The sequence below is a fragment of the Pseudophryne corroboree genome, chromosome 5, assembly GCF_028390025.1.
Source record: "Pseudophryne corroboree isolate aPseCor3 chromosome 5, aPseCor3.hap2, whole genome shotgun sequence".
Classification (NCBI taxonomy): domain Eukaryota; kingdom Metazoa; phylum Chordata; class Amphibia; order Anura; family Myobatrachidae; genus Pseudophryne; species Pseudophryne corroboree.
The window spans coordinates 103,616,712-103,639,971 of NC_086448.1; the positions used below are offsets into that span (position 1 = coordinate 103,616,712).

The 23,260-nt window shown below is 47.6% G+C and overlaps 1 protein-coding gene across 3 annotated transcripts in view; it reads right to left on the reverse strand.

The window, feature by feature from the left end:
* Positions 1-254: 254 nt before the first annotated feature.
* The window catches only part of HACD1 (3-hydroxyacyl-CoA dehydratase 1), a 195,393-nt gene continuing 172,387 nt past the window's right edge, over positions 255-23,260 (reverse strand). For all 3 annotated transcript variants that reach the window (XM_063921533.1, XM_063921534.1, XM_063921535.1), the window contains exons 6-7: positions 7,192-7,370; positions 255-638 (exon numbers count right to left, since the gene is read on the reverse strand). In XM_063921533.1, coding sequence (XP_063777603.1) covers positions 556-638; positions 7,192-7,370 — 262 coding nt within the window. In that variant the 3' untranslated portion in view covers positions 255-555. The remainder of the gene's footprint in view (positions 639-7,191; positions 7,371-23,260) is intronic.

Below are 23,260 nucleotides of genomic sequence, written 5' to 3' on the forward strand. Positions count from 1 at the left end.
TTGATCCAACCAATAAGCTCCTGTCATTTTTCAAAAACATGATTGGATGGTACTTTATCTCTCTCCGCTTTGTCTCTCTCCAAGCTTTGATAAATATCCCCCGAAATTTTCTACGTGGCACACAAATGTCCCTTACCATGATCATGATACAAATGTATCAAATATGTGCGGTTAATAATATATATATCTGTTTGGTATGCACGGAGTGATGATCATTATACACAGTACGCAAAGTAAACAAGATACACTTCATATTGTTGTTGTTCCATTTTTGTCTTCATTCTCTCTATAAAAAGATCACAATGCACCTTAAAAACCCAATGAAAACATGAGTCAATGTCGGTCTTGATATTTACCTATAAAAAAAAAAAGTTGTGTACACAGAATGAGGGATCAAAAGACACGCAGATGGCAATGATAATCCCACAATTTTGCTATTTTATGGAGTACGAGGTTATCCAGGATTTTAAACCAGCAGGTCCTTGCAGCAAATGGCTCTGCCAATGATAGATTCCTTCAGTAAGAAGCTCCTATAGATTGTGTGTCTGTCTTGTGTTAATCGTCCTTTTCAACAAAGACTTCTCCGTGCAGAACTTTTCTTCGCTGACGAAGCATATGGAAATATAGCTGGGGGAACACTAAAATGAAAAACATGAGCTATACAATAATGTTATTTGGTAATATTAGTAATATAAATAGAGACTTTTTTAATATACTGTAGTACATGTTGAAATGATAAGCTCACAAGAGCGGGACTTCTTTCCTCATGTGCCTTTCCTTTTCTTACTTACACCATCTTACTTATACCCCATACTACCTTTGATGGCACCTAACCCCGGGTTTTCTATACCTGTCCTATATTGTCTTGAACTGTAAGTGCTGTTTTCTTGTTTACTCATTTGAGTATGTACTGTGTAATGGGATCCCTTGGGGGAGGGGGGGAGGATGAGGGTGATGAGGAGGAGGAGGAGGAGGAAGAGGAAGAGGAAGAGGAAGAGGAGGAGGAAGAGGAAGAGGAGGAGGAGGAGGAAGAGGAAGAGGAAGAGGAAGAGGAAGAGGAAGAGGAAGAGGAAGAGGAAGAGGAAGAGGAAGAGGAAGAGGAAGAGGAAGAGGAAGAGGAAGAGGATGATGATGATGATGATGATGATGATGAGGAGGAGGATGATGATGATGATGATGATGATGATGAGGAGGAGGATGTGGAGGAGGAGGAGGAGGAGGAGGATGATGATGATGAGGAGGAGGAGGAGGAGGAGGAGGAGGAGGTGGAGGAGGAGGAGGATGATGATGAGGAGGAGGAGGATGAGGAGGAGGAGGAGGAGGAGGAGGAGGATGATGATGATGAGGAGGAGGAGGAGGAGGAGGAGGAGGAATTAATAAGACAGTGATCTCGGGAGAATGTTATAGCCTCTGATTTGGATAAACTGTTGAGTTTCAAGTCATCTTATGTATTAGAATGCGACTATAGCAAAAGTGCTGATTGTGAGTGAACAGATCTCCGTGCATGACCGCAAATGGCGAGTTTAAGCGAACCCCACAAGCGCATACATGAATTTATGCATTGCTGCTTTTCTCTTATTCTGGGTTGGACTGAAGTTGGCTGGATTTATCTTCCTAAGAAATGGGCGTTTCGGGGCAGGAACTGGGCTTCGACAAGGGACTGTCCTGATTTGTAGGAGTGTCATAGATGTGTATGTAATGCTCCGTGATGTTCTGAGTCATGCATACAGACAGGGCCGGATTAAGGCTGGAGGGGGGGGGCAGGGCAACAGAGGCAGTGGGGACCACTAGTGCTAATATGGCTGGCCAAGATCAACTGCCCCCTCCCCAACCCCCGTGCACGACACACACACACACACACACACTGAGGGGTTCCCAGGAGGGCAGTGTGAGGCTCAAGGAGGACATTGTGGGATGAAGGGCTCAAGGAAACTGCCTCCTAACCCGACTGGAGTGTCCCTGACAGGTCCCGGGGTCTTCTGCAGAGTACATGGAGCACTGCACCCCCCCTCCCCTCCCCAGTATAGGCAGCAATTCCGATTCCCCCAGCATAGCCAACACCTACAAGCCTCTCTCCAACCCCCATAGTACAGGTGGCACTGCACCACCACAACTCCCCTCACAGCCACTCAGTATAAGCGGCTGTGGGCTACGCTGATTCTGCAGCACTCACCTCACATCACGGAGCAGCACAGCACGCCCAGAGCACCACTTTCCCATCTTTATCCCCGGGAGACTGCAGCAGCAGCTCCTCGGCGGTCGCTGTTACTAAACAGCTGAGCTGCCGGAGAGAGACAGACTCCGAGTCCGAATCCCACACAATTGACAATGCAGTGTGGGGGACCCTAATCTGTGGGGGCCCCAGGACGGCTGCCCATATTGCCCCTCCCTTAATCTGGCCATGCATACAGAGAAGGGACGCATGTTTCTTATGGATCTCTTGCTCCTAGCATGGGACTGGCACAGAGGCCAAGGTTGTAGCGGTTGGCGTAAAAAGTAAAAATCAGTGGGTGGCTTTCCGCTTGCAGATTCTCACAGCAGATCCTCACAGTAGCATAAGGATCTACTCTTGAATGCATGCAAGTTGGCGCTCCAATTTTTTTTTACGTCAAACCAACAAGTCGCCAAATGTAATAGTCTACAACTTGTAAACTCGCCAGGAAATCACTGGACAAATTTGCAGGATAAAAGATTTCCCTCTGGCCAATGAGACTCAAATTGCATGCTGTTTATGCTATCTGTCCGGACAGAACATAAATACTACTTTTGTCACTGCTTAATACTCACTTAAAGGGCCCAAAAATAATAACTATCTTGATTGGTCATAATTATTTAATTTATTGATTATATTTATTATTGGTACAATAATGTTTTAAAAAATAATAATAATATTTTTATGTTAATTGAGGCCATAAATAAATAATCATGGCCCTTGAGTAATAATTAGTGACACAGTAATATATTTGTTAAATGTGGCTCATTATTATGGTCTTCCTAGACAGATAGCTGAGAATGCAAGATGCAATCTCTCTGGCCAAATCTTTTTCTGGCGCGTTTCAGTTTCTGATGAGTCTGTCCTGTCTTACTTGCCACAAATCGCTGAAACGCATCGTCAATTTTCATTCAAATCTTTGAATCACCTTTTATAACCTCTGGCGACTTTGAATGGAAAGTCACCGTGATCTCACTGTGATTTCTGGCAAGTTTAAACTCATACAAAATTTACAACTTATTACCTGCAAAGCCTTTATGTTTTCTGCAGGGTCATTACACCTCTCCCTTAGTGTAATACCGCTTTTAGACCAACTACTGTCGGTCGCAGCTGGGAGCCTGACACAAGTGCTACCCGGCTGCGACCCGCTTCAGGCCCCTTTTACACTGCAGTCTTCAACCTGGCATATTGCCATGTTGGTGACGGCGCCGATGACACGGCGGGGATGGCGCTTGGAGATCACATGATCTCCAAGCGTAGCCCGTACATTCTCTGCAAACGGGAAGCCGGGTCGATGCGACCCGGCTCCCGTTTACACAGCACAGTTTGCTGGATTAAAAACGCTTTCAACCCTGCAAACTACCCGAGTTGGAATACCGGGTAACTCGAACTGGATTATTCGAACTCTGCCCTTTTACACCAACCAGCAACACGGGTTATGCACGTTCATGTGCAATAACCCATGTTATATGCTGGCGTTGTTAAAGGGGTATAACTTTTGCTTAGGAGGCTTTACGTTACTTGGAGATAGTGCGGTGTATTTTACTTCTTTTATCGGCCTCAGTGATCTTTCCACAACTCCAGGTGTGTGATCACTCTGACTACGTCTGTATGTATGCATATAATATAAGATGAATGAGGTAGGAAAGCCAAGTCAGGGGCCATTGCCTCTAGAAGCGAATCCCCCTGGAGCTATTATTAATACAAAAGAAAGTGGCTGCTGCTAAATTCATGGCTTCTTAAAAGAGTTTTCCCACTGGGCAGAAATAATGAGATTGAAGCTGAGCTGTTAGTTTGAGATATTTTGCTCATTATATACATTCAAAAATGTGTACTTATATTCACCCCTAATATGACGAGCAATGTGCACCTGTGCGTGCTCCTGAGTTGTTACTAGTCACCAGATGCAAAAAAAGGAACTGGTATTTATCTGGTGCGCAAATGGAAGGGTGCAGCCTCAATAGAAATCACACAATGTGGGCGTCTCCCTCTCCCCCAGAGAACAGTAACAATATGGAACAAAAAGTGAGTGAAATCAATATGTGGCGCTCCTTAAGGTATCTATGCCAGTGCAACAAACTATAGCATGTATCAAATAATAACAGGATTGTTATCAGCAGTATACAGTACATTCCTGAATTCCACTTGTGTTTTCAGCATATCTGAGATAGATTCCTCTGTATTTTCAAGCGGACTCCTTCTCCTAATCAATTTCCTCTCCAAACGACCATAGAATAGAGGAAATGAAGGCAGGATAGTGCAAAAACGTTTTTTTTTTAATGCAACAAGACAACACATAAAAACTCCATAAAATCCAATCCCATAGAAAATGACACACGGGCAACAAAGAGAACCCCAGCAGGTATGGGTGATGTAATTACCAGACGTTATGGGAACCTTGCGAGTCCCCAAAATCGCATAGATGTCACAATAGTCCAGGAAGTCTCCCGGGTTTAAGGCTCCCTGGATGCGGCAATTCCTTCCTCCAAATGCCGTTTGGATGATCTCCCGTGCCCCACCAACGCGTACAGATCTGTATTCCTGACAAGTCTATCCCAGGTGAACACGTAGATCACAGATCTCACTGATCCTGTACGAAGTCTATCCCAGGTGAACACGTAGATCACAGATCTCACTGATCCTGTACAGTGCCGCATAGCGCTTGTAGTGGCTTGTACGGGAGTTCTGCCGGCGGACACCGTTCACCTGTCCTAAGCCCACTATCAGAAGTGGCCTCACTGGAGCCAGGCAGAGATACTACCTTCAAGGGAGCCAAAGAAGTGAATATCCTTGGGAACATCCAGGTAAAGCTAAAACACCTTGAAAAAGGGTCTGGAACAGACCTGATACGCGTTGGTGAGGCACGGGAGATCATCCAAACGGTATTTGGAGGAAGGAATTGCGGATCTGTATTCCTGACGAAGTCTATCCCAGGTGAACACGTAGATCACAGATCTCACTGATCCTGTACAGTTCCGCATAGCGCTTGTAGTGGCTTGTACGGGAATTCTGCCGGCGGACACCGTTCACCTGTCCTAAGCCCACTATCAGAAGTGGCCTCACTGGAGCCAGGCAGAGATACTACCTTCAAGGGAGCCAAAGAAGTGAATATCCTTGGGAACATCCAGGTAAAGCTAAAACACCTTGAAAAAGGGTCTGGAACAGACCTGAAACGCATTGGTGGGGCACGGGAGATCATCCAAACGGTATTTGGAGGAAGGAATTGCCGCATCCAGGGAGCCTTAAACCCGGGAGACTTCCTGGACTATTGTGACATCTATGCGATTTTGGGGACTCGCAAGGTTCCCATAACGTCTGGTAATTACATCACCCATACCTGCTGGGGTTCTCTTTGTTGCCCGTGTGTCATTTTCTATGGGATTGGATTTTATGGAGTTTTTATGTGTTGTCTTGTTGCATTAAAAAAAAAAACGTTTTTGCACTATCCTGCCTTCATTTCCTCTATTCTATGGTCGTTTGGAGAGGAAATTGATTAGGAGAAGGAGTCCGCTTGAAAATACAGAGGAATCTATCTCAGATATGCTGAAAACACAAGTGGAATTCAGGAATGTACTGTATACTGCTGAAAACAATCCTGTTATTATTTGATACATGCTATAGTTTGTTGCACTGGCATAGATACCTTAAGGAGCGCCACATATTGATTTCACTCACTTTTTGTTTCATATTGTTACTAGTCACCATCAGCGTGCATTTATGCCTGCTCTATTGTAGGTGCAAGAGATTCAACTGGTGCAAGTGTGCATGGATATTGATAGCAGCTATGAAACCAGGGGCACGTATCGGGACTCTAGCTACCCCGCCAGTGTGTGTTTGGACAGTCTCCGAATGATAGGCAGTGTATAGGCTGTAACACAATAGGTCGACACTATGTGGTCGACATGCAATAGGTTGACAGATACAAAAGGTTGACACATGAACGGTTGCCAGTGCTTAAGGTCGACAGGTACAAAAGGTCGACATAACAATGGTCGACACACAAATGGCTGACAATTTTTTTTTTTTTTTTTTTACGTGTTTTCCCAACATTTGCTTGATTAACTATCCATGTGAACTACGACTGAGAATAATATCCTAACAGAAGCGTGGAGAGCGAAGTGCGCCTGTGAGGATCTACGTTTCTACTGATGGAGGTCACATATTAACAAACATACAAGAGTTGACCCAAAAAACTGAAAAAAACTTGAGTCGACCATTTGTGTGTCAAACATTGTTATGTCGACCTTTTATATCTATCGCCTTAACCCCTGTCAACGTTTTATACCTGTCAGCCTATTGTATGTTGACCATTTGGTGTCGACCTAAATACTGTAGATCGTCTATACCACACCCGTTTGGACGCTGGTTTATGCCCCAGTTACAGGATTTCCCCCTTTTTTTTTTCTATGTTCATATATTTGTGTTTTTATTACAGGTTGAGTATCCCTTATCCAAAATGCTTGGGACCAGAGGTATTTTGGATATCGGATTTTTCCGTATTTTGGAATAATTGCATACCATAATGAGATATCATGGTGATGGGACCCAAGTCTAAGCACAGAATGCATGTATGTTTCATATACACCTTATACACACAGCCTGATGGTAATTTTATCCAATATTTTTTATAATTTTGTGCATCAATCAAAATGTGTGTACATGCACACAATTCATTAAAGTTTCATATACACCTTATACACACAGCCTGAAGGTCAGTTAATACAATATTTTTAATAACTTTGTGTATTAAACAAAGTTTGTGTACATTGAGAAATCAGAAAACAAAGGTTTCACTATCTCACTCTCACTCAAAAAAGTCCGTATTTCGGAATATTCCGTATTTCGGAATATTTGGATATGGGATACTCAACCTGTACTTCTATAACTGACATTTCATATGGAAAGGATGCAGAGTGTTGTTTGTAGGGCGGCATGTGCTATATTGCATGGAGAGAAGAATGGGACACGGAATGACTCACGTGGTATATAGGAACACATGACAGCGATCAGGAAGTAGTAGTAGTCGAAGGAAACATTGTATTTGTTAGGAAGTCTCAGAGAGTACATCCCGGTCTTCCGCACATATGGCAAAGCAGCATAAATTGTTAAGAGTTCACCAGCTACACCAACAGGATACAAGACAATAAATAAATTATACCTGGAGGAGAGAAGCAAAAGTGAGTATACAGTACCACTGACTGAAAGCGCTTGTATGGGAACATAAATCCCCACATAATATATGTAATATGCCATGCACAAACACAGGGGCGTAGCCAGAACTTTGTGGGCCCCATAGCAACATTTTGAGGGAGCCATGCCCCAATGATTAGAGCGACCACTGGAATTGTTAATTTCATGCCCCATAATAGTGCCCTTGTTCATTTTCTGAACCATAGTAGTGTCTTAATGTTATTCCTCATAGTAGTGCCCTAGTTCACATTATGTCACATTGTAGGGCCGCCAGTGCACATCATGCAATACAGTATCACCAACTCACATTATCACATACAGTGTTCCCAGTTCATATCATGCTATATTACAGTGCCCAAGTTCATATTATGTAAAAATAAGAATTTACTCACCGGTAATTCTATTTCTCGTAGTCCGTAGTGGATGCTGGGACTCCGTAAGGACCATGGGGAATAGCGGCTCCGCAGGAGACTGGGCACAACTATAAAGAAAGCTTTAGGTCTAACTGGTGTGCACTGGCTCCTCCCACTATGACCCTCCTCCACACTTCAGTTAGGATACTGTGCCCGGAAGAGCTGACACAATAAGGAAGGATTTAGAATCCCGGGTAAGACTCATACCAGCCACACCAATCACACCGTATAACTCGTGATACAATACCCAGTTAACAGTATGACAACAACTGAGCCTCTCAACAGATGGCTCAACAATAACCCTTTAGTTAAACAATAACTATATACAAGTATTGCAGACAATCCGCACTTGGGATGGGCGCCCAGCATCCACTACGGACTACGAGAAATAGAATTACCGGTGAGTAAATTCTTATTTTCTCTGACGTCCTAAGTGGATGCTGGGACTCCGTAAGGACCATGGGGATTATACCAAAGCTCCCAAACGGGCGGGAGAGTGCGGATTACTCTGCAGCACCGAATGGGAAAACTCTAGGTCCTCCTCAGCCAGGGTGTCAAACTTGTAGAATTTAGCAAATGTGTTTGACCCCGACCAAGTAGCTGCTCGGCAAAGTTGTAGAGCCAAGACCCCTCGGGCAGCCGCCCAAGAAGAGCCCACCTTCCTCGTGGAATGGGCTTTCACTGATTTAGGATGCGGCAGTCCAGCCGCAGAATGTGCAAGCTGAATCGTACTACAGATCCAGCGAGCAATAGTCTGCTTTGAAGCAGGTGCACCCAACTTGTTGGGCGCATACAGGATAAATAGCGAGTCAGTCTTTCTGACTCCAGCTGTCCTGGAAACATAAATTTTCAGGGCCCTGACTACGTCCAACAACTTGGAAGCCTCCAAGTCTTTAGTAGCCGCAGGCACCACGATAGGTTGGTTCAGATGAAAGGCTGATACCACCTTAGGGAGAAATTGGGGACGAGTCCTCAATTCTGCCCTATCCATATGGAAAATCAGATAAGGGCTTTTACATGACAAAGCCGCCAATTCTGACACATGCCTGGCCGAAGCCAAGGCCAACAACATGACCACTTTCCACGTGAGATACTTCAATTCCACGGTTTTAAGTGGCTCAAACCAATGTGACTTTAGGAAATCCAACACCACGTTGAGATCCCAAGGTGCCACTGGAGGCACAAAAGGGGGCTGAATATGCAGCACTCCCTTAACAAAAGTTTGAACTTCAGGTAGTGAAGCCAGTTCTCTCTGGAAGAAAATCGATAGAGCCGAAATCTGGACCTTAATGGAACCCAATTTTAGGCCCATAGTCACCCCTGACTGTAGGAAGTGCAGGAAACGGCCCAGCTGAAATTCTTCCGTTGGGGCCTTCCTGGCCTCACACCACGCAACATATTTTCGCCATATGCGGTGATAATGGTTTGCGGTTACTTCTTTTCTAGCTTTAATCAGCGTAGGAATGACTTCCTCCGGAATGCCCTTTTCCTTCAGGATCCGGTGTTCAACCGCCATGCCGTCAAACGCAGCCGCGGTAAGTCTTGGAACAGACAGGGCCCCTGCTGCAGCAGGTCCTGTCTGAGCGGCAGAGGCCATGGGTCCTTAGAGATCATTTCTTAAAGTTCCGGGTACCAAGCTCTTCTTGGCCAATCCGGAACAATGAGTATAGTTCTTACTCCTCTTCTCCTTATTATCCTTAGTACCTTTGGTATGAGAGGAAGAGGAGGGAACACATAAACCGAACGGTACACCCACGGTGTCACTAGAGCGTCCACAGCTATCGCTTGCTGGTCTCTTGACCTGGCGCAATATCTTTCTAGCTTTTTGTTTAGGCGGGACGCCATCATGTCCACCTGTGGCCTTTCCCAACGGTTTACAATCAGTTGGAAGACTTCTGGATGAAGTCCCCACTCTCCCGGGTGGAGGTCGTGCCTGCTGAGGAAGTCTGCTTCCCAGTTGTCCACTCCCGGAATGAACACTGCTGACAGTGCTAACACGTGATTTTCCGCCCATCGGAGAATCCTTGTGGCTTCTGCCATCGCCGTCCTGCTTCTCGTGCCGCCCTGTCGGTTTACATGGGCGACCGCCGTGATGTTGTCTGACTGGATCAGTACCGGCTGGTTTTGAAGCAGGGGTTTTGCCTGACTTAGGGCATTGTAAATGGCCCTCAGCTCCAGAATATTTATGTGCAGGGAAGTCTCCTGACTTCACCATAGTCCTTGGAAGTTTCTTCCCTGTGTGACTGCCCCCCAGCCTCGAAGGCTGGCATCCGTGGTCACCAGGACCCAGTCCTGTATGCCGAATCTGCGGCCCTCTTGAAGATGAGCACTCTGCAGCCACCACAGCAGAGACACCCTGGTCCTTGGAGACAGGGTTATCAGCCGATGCATCTGAAGATGCGATCCGGACCACTTGTCCAACAGGTCCCACTGAAAGGTTCTTGCATGGAACCTGCCGAATGGAATTGCTTCGTAGGAAGCTACCATCTTTCCCAGGATACGCGTGCAGTGATGCACCGACACCTGTTTTGGTTTTAGGAGGCCTCTCCTCCGGGAGCTCCTTGGCCTTCTCCTCCGGGAGAAACACTTTTTTCTGTTCTGTGTCCAGAACCATCCCCAGGAACAGTAGACGTGTCGTAGGGACCAGCTGTGACTTTGGAATATTTAGAATCCAGCCGTGCTGTTGTAGCACCTCCCGAGATAGTGCTACCCCGACCAACAACTGCTCCCTGGACCTCGCCTTTATCAGGAGATCGTCCAAGTACAGGATAATTAAAACTCCCTTCTTTCGAAGGAGTATCATCATTTCGGCCATTACCTTGGTAAAGACCCTCGGAGCCGTGGATAGACCGAACGGCAACGTCTGGAATTGGTAATGACAATCCTGTACCACAAATCTGAGGTACTCCTGGTGAGGATGGTAAATGGGGACATGCAGGTAAGCATCCTTGATGTCCAGTGATACCATGTAATCCCCCTCGTCCAGGCTTGCAATAACCGCCCTGAGCGATTCCATCTTGAACTTGAATTTTTTTATATATGTGTTCAAGGATTTCAAATTTAAAATGGGTCTCACCGAACCGTCCGGTTTCGGTACCACAAACATTGTGGAATAGTAACCCCATCCTTGTTGAAGTAGGGGCACCTTTACTATCACCTGCTGGGAATACAGCTTGTGAATTGCCTCTAATACTGCCTCCCTGCCTGAGGGAGTTGTTGGCAAGGCAGATTTGAGGAAACGGCGGGGGGGAGACGTCTCGAATTCCAGCTTGTACCCCTGAGATACTACTTGAAAGATCCAGGGATCCACCCGTGAGCGAGCCCACTGATCGCTGAAATTTTTGAGACGGGCCCCCACCGTACCTGGCTCCGCCTGTGGAGCCCCAGCGTCATGCTGTGGACTTAGAGGAAGCGGGGGAGGACTTTTGCTCCTGGGAACTGGCTGTATGCTGCAGCTTTTTCCCTCTACCTCTGCCTCTGGGCAGAAAGGACGCACCTTTATCCCGCTTGCCCTTATTGGGCCGAAAGGACTGTACCTGATAATACGGTGCTTTCTTTGGCTGTGAGGGAACATGGGGTAAAAATGTAGACTTCCCAGCTGTTGCTGTGGAAACGAGGTCCGAGAGACCATCCCCGAACAACTCCTCACCCTTATAAGGCAAAACTTCCATGTGCCTTTTAGAATCTGCATCTCCTGTCCACTGCCGAGTCCATAACCCTCTCCTGGCAGAAATGGACATTGCACTTATTTTAGATGCCAGCCGGCAAATATCCCTCTGTGCATCCCTCATGTATAAGAGTGCGTCTTTAATATGCTCTACGGTTAGCAATATAGTGTCCCTGTCTAGGGTATCAATAATTTCCGACAGGGAATCTGACCACGCAGCTGCAGCACTGCACATCCATGCTGAAGCAATAGCTGGTCTCAGTATAACACCTGTGTGTGTATATATAGACTTCAGGATAGCCTCCTGCTTTCTATCAGCAGATTCCTTCAGGGCGGCCGTATCCGGAGACGGTAGTGCCACCTTCTTTGACAAGCGTGTGAGCGCTTTATCCACCCTAGGGGATGTTTCCCAACATGACCTATCCTCTGGCGGGAAAGGGTACGCCATTAGTAACCTCTTAGAAATTACCAGTTTCTTATCGGGGGAAGCCCACGCTTCTTCACACACTTCATTTAATTCCTCAGATGGAGGAAAAACAACTGGTAGTTTTTTCTCTCCAAACATAATACCCTTTTTTGTGGTACCCGGGGTAACATCAGAAATATGCAACACATTTTTCATTGCCTCAATCATATAACGTGTGGCCCTATTGGAAGATACATTAGTCTCATCGTCGTCGACACTGGATTCAGTATCCGTGTCGACATCTGTGTCTGCCATCTGAGGTAGCGGGCGTTTTAGAGCCCCTGATGGCTTTTGAGACGCATGGGCAGGCACAGGCTGAGAAGCCGGCTGTCCCATATTTGGTATGTCGTCAAACCTTTTATGCAAGGAGTCGACGCTGTCGCGTAATTCCTTCCACAGAACCATCCACTCAGGTGTCGACCCCGCAGGGGGTGACATCACATTTATCGGCATCTGCTCCGCCTCCACATAAGCCTCCTCATCAAACATGTCGACACAGCCGTACCGACACACCGCATACACACAGGGAATGCTCTGACAGAGGACAGGACCCCACAAAGCCCTTTGGGGAGACAGAGAGAGAGTATGCCAGCACACACCAGAGCGCTATATAACACAGGGATCCCACTATAAATTAGTGTTTTTTCCCTTATAGCTGCTTATATTATATCTATATATACTGCGCCTAAATTTAGTGCCCCCCCTCTCTTTTTTACCCTTATGTAGCTTGACACTGCAGGGGAGAGCCAGGGAGCGTCCTTCCAGCGGAGCTGTGAGGGAAAAATGGCGCCAGTGTGCTGAGGGAGATGGCCCCGCCCCTTTTCCGGCGGACTTCTCCCGCTTTTTCTGGAATTCTGGCAGGGGTATTTTTACACCTATATAGCCTTCCTGACTATATATGGTGTAGATTTGCCAGCCAAGGTGTATTATATTGCCCTCAGGGCGCCCCCCCCCCAGCGCCCTGCACCCATCAGTGACCGGAGTGTGAGGTGTGCATGAGGAGCAATGGCGCACAGCTGCAGTGCTGTGCGCTACCTTGTTGAAGACAGAAGTCTTCTGCCGCCGATTTTCCGGAACACTTCTTGCTTCTGGCTCTGTAAGGGGGCCGGCGGCGCGGCTCCGGGACCGAACGATCGAGGTCGGGTCCTGTGTTCGATCCCTCTGGAGCTAATGGTGTCCAGTAGCCTAAGAAGCCCAAGCTACCACCAGTTAGGTAGGTTCGCTTCTTCTCCCCTTAGTCCCTCGCTGCAGTGAGTCTGTTGCCAGCAGATCTCACTGTAAAATAAAAAACCTAAAATATACTTTCTTTCTAGGAGCTCAGGAGAGCCCCTAGTGTGCATCCAGCTCAGCCGGGCACAAGATTCTAACTGAAGTCTGGAGGAGGGTCATAGTGGGAGGAGCCAGTGCACACCAGTTAGACCTAAAGCTTTCTTTATAGTTGTGCCCAGTCTCCTGCGGAGCCGCTATTCCCCATGGTCCTTTCGGAGTCCCAGCATCCACTTAGGACGTCAGAGAAATGTTAATGCCTTCAGTCTAGTTCATTTTATACCACATTACAATGAGCAGGTCCAGGGGCATAACTAGTTATATGGTAGGTCCGAAGGCAAACCTGTTATCACCCAATGGTGATAAATGTATAACACATGTACCTGTGACAGGGAAGGTGGCCCCTATAAGCTCTGGGCCCCAAAGCAGCGGCACTCCCTGCACCTATGTTAGCTACGCCCTTGCACAAACACATGCTCATGTAACTTATATTTGTATAATTGGCCATAGATCACTTCCTAGCTCCTTATCAAACTGAGTCTGATCTAAGCATCCCCCGCTGTGCCATAAGGCATAATACCCCGCTGTCCCACAGCCCACATCACCCTCTGTCCCACAGGCCACATTCCCCACTGTCCCATAGGCCACATTCCCACTGGCCACATTCCCCCCTGTCCCGCAGGTCACATTCCCCCCTGTCTTGCAGGCCGCATTCTCCACTGTCCCACAGGCCACATTCCCCGATGTCCCACAGGCCACATTCCCCGATGTCCCACAGGCCACATTCCCCACTGTCCCACAGGCCACATTCCTCGATGTCCCACAGGCCACATTCCCCGATGTCCCACTGGCCACATTCCCCGATGTCCCACAGGCCACATTCCCCACACCACATTCCCCGATGTCCCACAGGCCACATTCCCCACTATCCCCCACACCACATTCCCCGCTGTCTTGCAGGCCGCATTCCCAGATGTTCCACAGGTCACATCCACCGCTGTTTCACAGGCTGCATTTCCAGCTATCACACAGGCCACATTCCCCGCTGACCCACAGGCCACATTCCCTGCTGTCCCACAGGACGCATTTACCACTGTCCCACAGGCCACTATCCCGCAGGCTGCACACTGTTGCTCGCCCACATTGAAAGAAATGTTGTCTTTTTCTCCTTATAAAATATAATCTTCTACATACCTATGTAAACTAGGTAAAAACACTGATTCATGACAGTTGTCACACTGTCTGTGTGGCCTATGCGAGTTTGAAACTCCCAGAAGGAAGACCATAGCCCAGGGCAAGTGGATTTGAAACTGCAGAGGAAGCACATGACTGTAGGGGCCCCTGTGGTAATTGCTTACCATTGATGTGAGGGACAGGAGACAACAGTGTATATAAAATCTAGAGTCAGATTAGCTGTAACTGCAGCAGAACTGGATAGCAATCTTTCATCCCTTTTTGCAGACTAACTTCTCCCGTCCTCTGCCCCCTGGTGGACAATGCTTTACCCTACAAGGATTGTTACAAGAGGTCTAGAAATCAGGACCACATTTCTCTCACATTATTTCCTGACACAGAATCTCTGCACTATTCATACTAATTTACAATGTGTTGATAAGGATGATCTTCTCCAAATCTGTCTTTATTCTAATATGAGTGCACTGTTAATAAATGGATTTAAGAGCCTATTCATTCGGCTGTGCGAATGTAGGCCCTCATTCCGAGTTGTTCGCTCGGAGATTTTCATCGCATCGCAGTGAGAATTCTCTTAGTGCGCATGCGCAATGTTCGCACTGCGACTGCGCCAAGTAACTTTACTATGAAGAAAGTAAGTTTACTCACGGCTTTTTCATCGCTCCGACGTTCGCATTGTGATTGACAGGAAATGGGTGTTACTGGGCGGAAACACGGCGTTTTAGGGGCGTGTGGCTGGAAACGCTACCGTTTCCGGAGAAAACGCAGGAGTGGCCGGGGAAACGGTGGGTGTGCCTGGGCGAACGCTGGGTGTGTTTATGACGTCAGCCAGGACCGAAAAGCACTGAACTGATCGCACAGGCAGAGTAAGTCTGAAGCTACTCAAAAACTGCTAACTCGTTTGTAATCGCAATATTGCGCATACATCGGTCGCACATTTAAGAAGCTAAGATTCACTCCCAGTAGGCGGCGGCTTAGCGTGTGTAACTCTGCTACATTCGCCTTGCGAGCGATCAACTCGGAATGAGGGCCGTAGTATCCAACTCGCAGCAGCAATGTATACTAAAACACCGAAGCAATTCACCATTGCTCTGGTGCAGAGACAGCTGAGCCGAAGATCCCTGTGACTCTCTATCACTGCTACTTTTATAACAATGAAGCTTAGCACTGTGGAGTCTGACTCGGCAGTGCTAGTGCGCAGCCGTGAACTTAGATACACGCTTATGCCAGTGACAGAGCCGGCCCTAGGCATAAGCAAACTAGGCAAATGGCTAGGGCATTTGGTATGGCTAAGGGCACAGCAGCTTCTGCTGATTAAAATGATATGCGGCATGCCTATATTCTGTGTGAGACTGGCGGTATCTGCATACGAATTGATACGTTAATGTGTTACTGGAAATCACTGTAATGTAGCATTTCGTATGCAGATACAGCCACAGTCGCACACAGAATATAGGCATGCCACATGTCATTTTAATCAGCAGAAGCTGCTTGTGCATCCTAACCACATAGCAATGCAAATAAGATGCATTTTTGTCAAAAAAGGTGCTCGACGTTATCAGAGCTGCCAACTGACTCACGCCAGGCATCTCCTGCAGCATGGTGTACTGAGGAAAGTTGTATGAGGACACATCTGTATCAAGCAGAGGCAGAGGTCACAGTGTTAGTAGCCATGTGAGTGCTGTGTGCGGGTGGGTTGGTTGTGCAGTAGTGTTCAGCATATGTGTAAGGGGCATTATGTGTGTCATGTGTATAAATGCATTAATAATGTGCAGCATATGTGTAAGTAGCACTATGTGTGTCATTATGTGTATAAGGGCACTAATAATGTGCAGCATACGTGAAAGGGACCATATGTGTGTCTTTATGTGTATAAGGGCATTAATAATGTGCCGCATATGTGTAAGGGACATTATGTGTATAAAGGCATTAATAATGGTTGGCATAATGTGTAAAGTGCATTATGTTTATAATAATGTGTGTCATATGTGTAAGGGGCATTACTGTGTGGTGTTATGTCTATAAATGCATTACTAATGTGTGGCATTATGTGCATAAGGTGCTCTCCTGTGTGGCGTAACATATAGAAAGGGCACTACTGTGTGGTCTGATGTGAATAAAGAAAGAGCAATATGGTATGGTATGGTATAATGTGAATAAAGAGATATTCAGTGTAATGTAATGTGAATAAGGGGCACTACTGTGAGAAGTAACGTATATAAGGTAAAGTGGTACAACTGTGATGTATCGTGAATAAGGGACACTATTGCATGATATAATGTAAATAAAGTTGCAGTACTGGGTGGCACAATTTGAATTGGGGGTACTATTGTGTGGCCATGCCACTTCCCAGCAAAAACATGCCCATTTTTGGGCTGTACGCCGAATGTGCGCACTGTTCCTATTTAAGATATAGGGGGTCAGAGCACCTAAATGAGGACTGCTATGGGTGAGGGGTGATGGTGCTGGGAAAGGGGTGCAGGGTCACAGGTGGAATCTTGCCTAGGGCATCATATTGGTTAGGGCCGGCTCTGGCCAGTGACGTGGTGTGGGGTGAGGCAGAGCCTTTCCTGTCATACTTGTTAGACAGTGGATCACTCTGCTGTCTGTCTCCGTTAGGGCCGGTGCAAGGTCTCTCTGCACCCTAGGCAAAGCTTCAACCTATCGCCCCCTAACCTGCAAACCACTCTCCCCCCGTTATCACCTCCCGGAGGGGAGATGCAGGTGGCTGGCAACTAAATGGGATGGGGTGAACTGCATCATTATACATATACAGAGACAAGGGACAACACTCAGGGACTTTTAAAGTGTTTACAGTATACTTACACTTTCAAATCCTTGAGTGACGAACATTTTTACTGCCTATGTATACACGCTAGCAGTAGCGGATCTTGCCACGGGCAAGCAGGACTTTTGCCCAGGGCGCAGCCTTCCGGAGGGCGCTGGCGCCATCCGGAGGGCGCCACACCATGGCAAGATCCGCCACTGCTGTGCCCTCCGCTGTCCGCTGTGTCCCCCGGCTGTGTCTCCTGTGAAGGGAACTAGACGCTACGCGTCTAGTTTCCCTTCGTGGAGAGGACCTTTGCAGAGCGGTGAGCGATGACGTCATCGCGCACCGCACAGCAAAGGTCCTCTCCATGAAGGGAACTAGTCTAGTTTCCCTTCGTGGAGAGGACCTTTTGCTGTGCGGTGCACGATGACGTCATCGCGCACCGCTCAGCATGTAAGCGGCGCTACTACTGTACAGGGGGCGTAACTGACCACGCCCCCTGTATTAAGCCACGCCCCCATTTCCTGCCCGGGGCGCAGAGAGGGCTCGAACCGGCCCTGCACGCTAGCTGGTGTGTTAGGAACTGCATAGGGCACTGAGGCCAATTTAAAATTTTTGCTGAGTGGCAGGATAATATATATGTATATTGGAGGAAGTGCATGAGGGCTATGAGGAGTGGCCATGATGACGCCCCTCGGGAGCCATAGAAACATCCGCCTCATATGTGCCGTCACGAGTTGATGTTACACATGTCGGCACAGAGGAAGCGCTGAAGCACTATGTGGTACAGCCTGATAGCGGTGGCTGCACCTGATTAGACCCGCAGCAGCAGCCAGCGCAGTGTGTAAAAGGAGAAGACCGCATACAGTGACATCCTTCAATTTTCTGATAGATGAATTCCCCTAACCCTCCCTCCCTCCCCCCGTAGCCTAAGCCTAACCCTCTCTGGCATACTAACATTATGGCGCCGGTATTCTGTATGTCGGCATCCTGTCTGCCGGGATTCTAACTAAATCCCTTTAATTGTATGTGTATACATACATACATACATATATACACACAGTCACATATATTTGTATGCTCCTTATTGGGTTCCATTCCTCCATCTGTAAGTTCATTACTGTCCCCCTCCCCCCCTCCATATGTACTGGTTTGCCCCAGTGCCTGTGTTTTCCCTATTGTGCTGTTTACAAGTGCAAACCACCCAATGCGCTGTAAGATCTGTACTATCTGTGGTCCAGCAAAGGCCCCCATGGGTTACTTACCTAAAAGTTTTTTCCTTGTTTTCCCTTTGAATTTGCATGGTTCCTCTTACAGGCAGCAGCAGCAGCAGCATTACAGTGTCGCTGCCGGGAGCAGACATGTAGTCAGGTGCTGCTTGTTGCTGGAGAGCCTGAATACAGGGGCCTGGAGGAGGTGCATCAGGACTATGAGGAGCGGCAGTGGGGGCGTCCCTCAGGAGCCATAGTTACATCCGGCTCTTATGTGCCTTCACATGACCTGATGCTACACGTGTCAGCACGGAGAAAGCAATGAGACACTATGTGGTACAGCCTGATAGCAGCAGTTGTACCTGATTAGAACTACAGCAGCAGCCAGCGCAGTGTAACAGGAGGAGGAAGCATACAGAGACATCCTTCCGTTTTTTGCCAGATGAATTCAGTGCCGCCCTCCAGAAGCTGCCGCCTAAAGCTGCCTAATGGTAGAGCCGGCCCTGGTCTCCGTTGCCAGCGCTACAGGCAGCTTCACTGCTCTAGTGTCTTCCCTCCTAGTGTCAGCTCAGTGCAGGAGGAGGTGCTTAGTGCACAGTCTGAGAGAGTTCTTCCTGTAGAGACATCTGCACTGACGTGCAGCTTCTACTCTCCTCAGTGTGTGACCTTGTCTACCCCCCAGCTGCACCCTGTATGTATGCAGCCACATTACGTGTGTGTACTAGAATGCTGTGTTACTGCTGTTCTGCTTCACATGTATACTGTGTGCCGCTGCAGAACATCTTCTATATACTACAAGCTGTTATCTCTGTTATCTAAATAAACCAATCATCCTGGTTAGCTGCCGTGGACTACCTACCATCCCTATCATACCTAACACACCTGTGTAATGAATGGGGGCAGTACTTACGTTACAAAAGTAGGTGACAAATAATATTTTCACATACTTTTAAGCTTAAAGTGAAACACAGGCAATTGTTTTTCTCTAAGCATTAACGGTGGACCATGGGAGCCACTGGGAAGCCACAAATAGAGAAGTCTCTATTTGTGGCTTCCTAGTGGTTCCCATATTGTGTGCAGCACCAGCTTTAGCACAATACTCAAGCCCCTACTAAAGTCATTTGCAGTCCGTGCACTTCATTAAAAAATAAGGGTGAGATGTATCAACCCTCCTAAATCAGGATTTTGGTACTTACCGATAAATCCCTTTCTCCGATTCCACAGGGGCCACTGGAGTGTAGTTACAATGGGGAAATAGTAGGTAGTAATTGGGAGCTGGCACTTTAAAAATTCTCACACTGTGGCTAGCTCCTCCCCTACTATCTCCCCTCCAAGCCAGTCTACGTAAAACTGTGCCCGAGGAGAGCTGTAATAAACAAACCTTAAGGTAGAGGAGGTTAACGACGCCCTGTAAACCAGGAGAACACAAACTAAACCTGGAACAGAACCTGACAAAAACCAGGCTAGCCTGAACTCAACAAGTAGTCATATGGTGATCTGCAAACCGTTAAGCAAAAACCCAGGAGGAACAGCGCTGGGCGGGCGTCCAGTGGCCCCTGTGGAATCGGAGAAAGGGATTTATCGGTAAGTACCAAAATCCTGATTTCTCCTTCATCCACTAGGGGCCACTGGAGTGTAGTTACAATGGGGACGTCCCAGAGCTCCCAAAAACGGGTGGGAAAGCGCTGAGAGTCCTGTAAAAACTGCTCGGCCAAACGGTGATGAAGAGGCCGCAAAAGTGTCAAACTTGTAGAATTTGACAAAACGAATGTTGGTTCGACCAAGAAGCCGCCCGACAAAATATTCATGGAGACCCCACGGGCAGCCGCCCACGAAGGTCTTACAATGCGCGTAAAGTGCGTTGAAATGGAAAACGGAGGCTCCCTAGTAACCGCCAAGAAGACTGTCTGATGGTCAGATGTATCCAACGGCCCAGCGTATGCTGGGACCCCGGCTATTTAGTACGGGAGCATCGTACAGAACAAAGAAGAAAAACACTTCATCGAATAGCCTGAGACCTCTGTAGAGAGAGTCGGCGAGCCCTGACAACATTCAGAGAGGATTGAAAAACACTAGTGTCAGATTTATATGAAAAAATGGACATCCCCTCTGGAAGAAACGACCGCTGAGGCCGAAGCTCAGCCAGGGGAGTTGCCAATAGAGTACTCCCTGAAAAAGAGGCCGAATTTACGGCCGCTAGGCTAATCTCATTTGGAAGAAAAACCGAAAAAGGCAGAGACCTAAAATTCCGGTCAGTGTGGTTTGAAGCGCAGCGGAGCAAAACCTCCCAGAGAAACCAAAGATGAATGGTAACTGAAAGAAGGGGAAAAACCCCTCTTATCCTTATTATGTCCCATAAAGTTTTCCAAAAGTGGCAAAAGCGAGAAGAGGTAACAGACTTCTGAAATCGGGGCCCAGTAGGCCTAACCGAACTAGGGAACTCCTCCCTTCTGAGGTCTCGTGAACAGTCACACGGTTAAACGAAAACCAGTGTAAGATTGAACAAAGAGAAAAAAGGAGCCTGTTGAAGTAGACAGTCCAGTCGATGTAGGAGCCAAGGCTCCTCTACTGACATCAGGCGTATCTGTATCTTCAAGTCATGCGTGGCCCAACCAGCGCCACCGAGAGGACTAGCACACATAATTCCCTCCTGTGTTAACGAACATGAGGTAGAAATAGAAAAGGAGGCAGGATAGAATAACCAGAAAACTCCCCGGAGCCCTAAGGGCCTCCTCGGCTACTGCCGCCAGAGCTCACGTCCGAGAGTAATAAAGGGTTAAAGAGTCAGTCAGAACGCCCTGAGGTCGATCCGAAATCTCCGCCCACAGCGGACCAGCTGACAAAACTCCGGGGAATGTTCCCTCACCCGGGAGTCTGATCTGGTGGCTTGACCTGGAAAGAAGATTGTTGTCCCCCCGCTCAGAGAGGAATGGAGGCGACCACTCATTGCGTCTCCACTTGACTGAAGGAATAGAGTACCTGGTGCCGAGGAAGGAAAAATCCTCTGACGGACCGTGTTGAGAAACGTCTATGCGGAGCATAAATTGGATCTGTGTCGAATCAGAAGCTCCTGGATCCTTCGGATATTCAGAAGCCACCTAATGTACAGAGTGGGATAGTAGCAGTAAATTGTCCCATTAGGGAACCAACGTCACCCACTGCCCTTGAAAAAGAGTTATTCTGTGATCTTCCTAAACACTGTGGGAGCGGAAGAGAGACCGAGAGGAAAGGACTGACAGTGAAAATGAGAATCCTGTAATGCGAATCTGAGAAAAGCCCGTCCAACGGAAATCAGTAAACAGGCATCTCTGAAGACAAGGGACACGTAAAACTCCCTTTCTTATTCAAACTAGCAATCACAGACTAAAAGGATTCTAAGGCCAGAATAGGCCTGTCCGAGCCAACTGGCTTCGGAACGTGAAAAGAAAACAAAGGCCTGAGAACTGTCCTGATTCAAATGATATGTGAAAAACAGGGATCAACACCCTTTGCGGTTAGAAGCCTATGGAGCGCAGCCTGCAGTATGACTCTCTTGTCATCTTAAATCGGCCGACCCATGCCGAGGGACTCCTGAGACGGTTGTAACCGCCCAAGCCTTCTCCCATCGACCTGCGCCTACCCTGGGACCCTCCAGGTGGTAGGAAAGTCTGTGTAATGGGTGTATAGGATGACATAAAATCAGACTGGACCGAGGATGTTGAACCTCTGCTTCAGCTTTATACCCTGAGAACCCCTGGCGACGGAGATATCGCCCGTGTGGAGACGAAAGCCTGAAAGGGCACGGAAGAATCTAAAGGAAAGACCAGTAAAGGTCTGTCTTGGAGCTGGGGCAGTAGTAGGAGAAAGCAAAGTGGACTTACCTCCAATGGTTCAAGAAATCCTGCAGAAAGTTCCTTCCCCAGAACCATCTGCCCCGTAGGATTTCATGTTCACCTGTCACTGTCGCCGCCCCAGAGGTCGTCGGGTTAAGACAGCCCAAGCGAAGATGCAGGGTCCGAGTCTGCAGACGTGGAGACCTCCAAAGAACATAAAGCAGAATCGTGATTCTGACCTGTACCAAAGTATCAATTGATCCTGATGCGAAACATCCTGTAACCTAGAGGACAATTGTTTCCCAACCTACCTGTCCGGACACGGTAGAACCGCGCTGCCGTATATGTCGATGGATCCCTGAGCAAGGTTGCCTCAGGAAAACGGCGGCTTGATGGACCGGCGATACACTGTGGTGTATACCCTAGAGAGGTTTTGATACCATCTCCTGCCGTCTGCGGGGAAAGGATAGGAAAACAAACATTGTTTGATACCTGATATTGTGTATTCGGGTGTCTGTCGGCCGCCTACCGGAGCCTGCCCAGCTCATCCGAAACTGGACCAGTCGCTGTCATTTCGTCATTGGCGTGGAACCCTGATGGACCTGACGTGCCCGCCTTAAAAAATAATTATGGTCAACACATCGGCCACAACTTTAACATTGTCCCTGGCAGTTCCTTTACCTGCTGTATCAGACGAACTGCTGTATAATATACCTGGATATTCTGATACACTGGTTCAGACTCCACCGGAAACAGACATCATCAGTATCCTGGACATCTCTCGCCTCCTTCCAGAGAGGCCTTTCCACCGCCAATCCGTGTACCATGGAAGGTTAGCAAGGTTCTTTTTGAAACCTGGAGAAGGGAAATGACTTACAAGGTCTCTGTTAACAGTGACATTACCTGCATAATCTGAACTGTTCAAACAGATGCATCCTGCAGGTGCGTGGAGGGCTAAGCAGATGGCTTCACCTCGTACTTCACACCTAAGAGGGAATTCCTTGACTATCCCAGGTGAGACAAACGAAAAGAGAAAAAGGTGGGTTAAATAGACACCGCCCT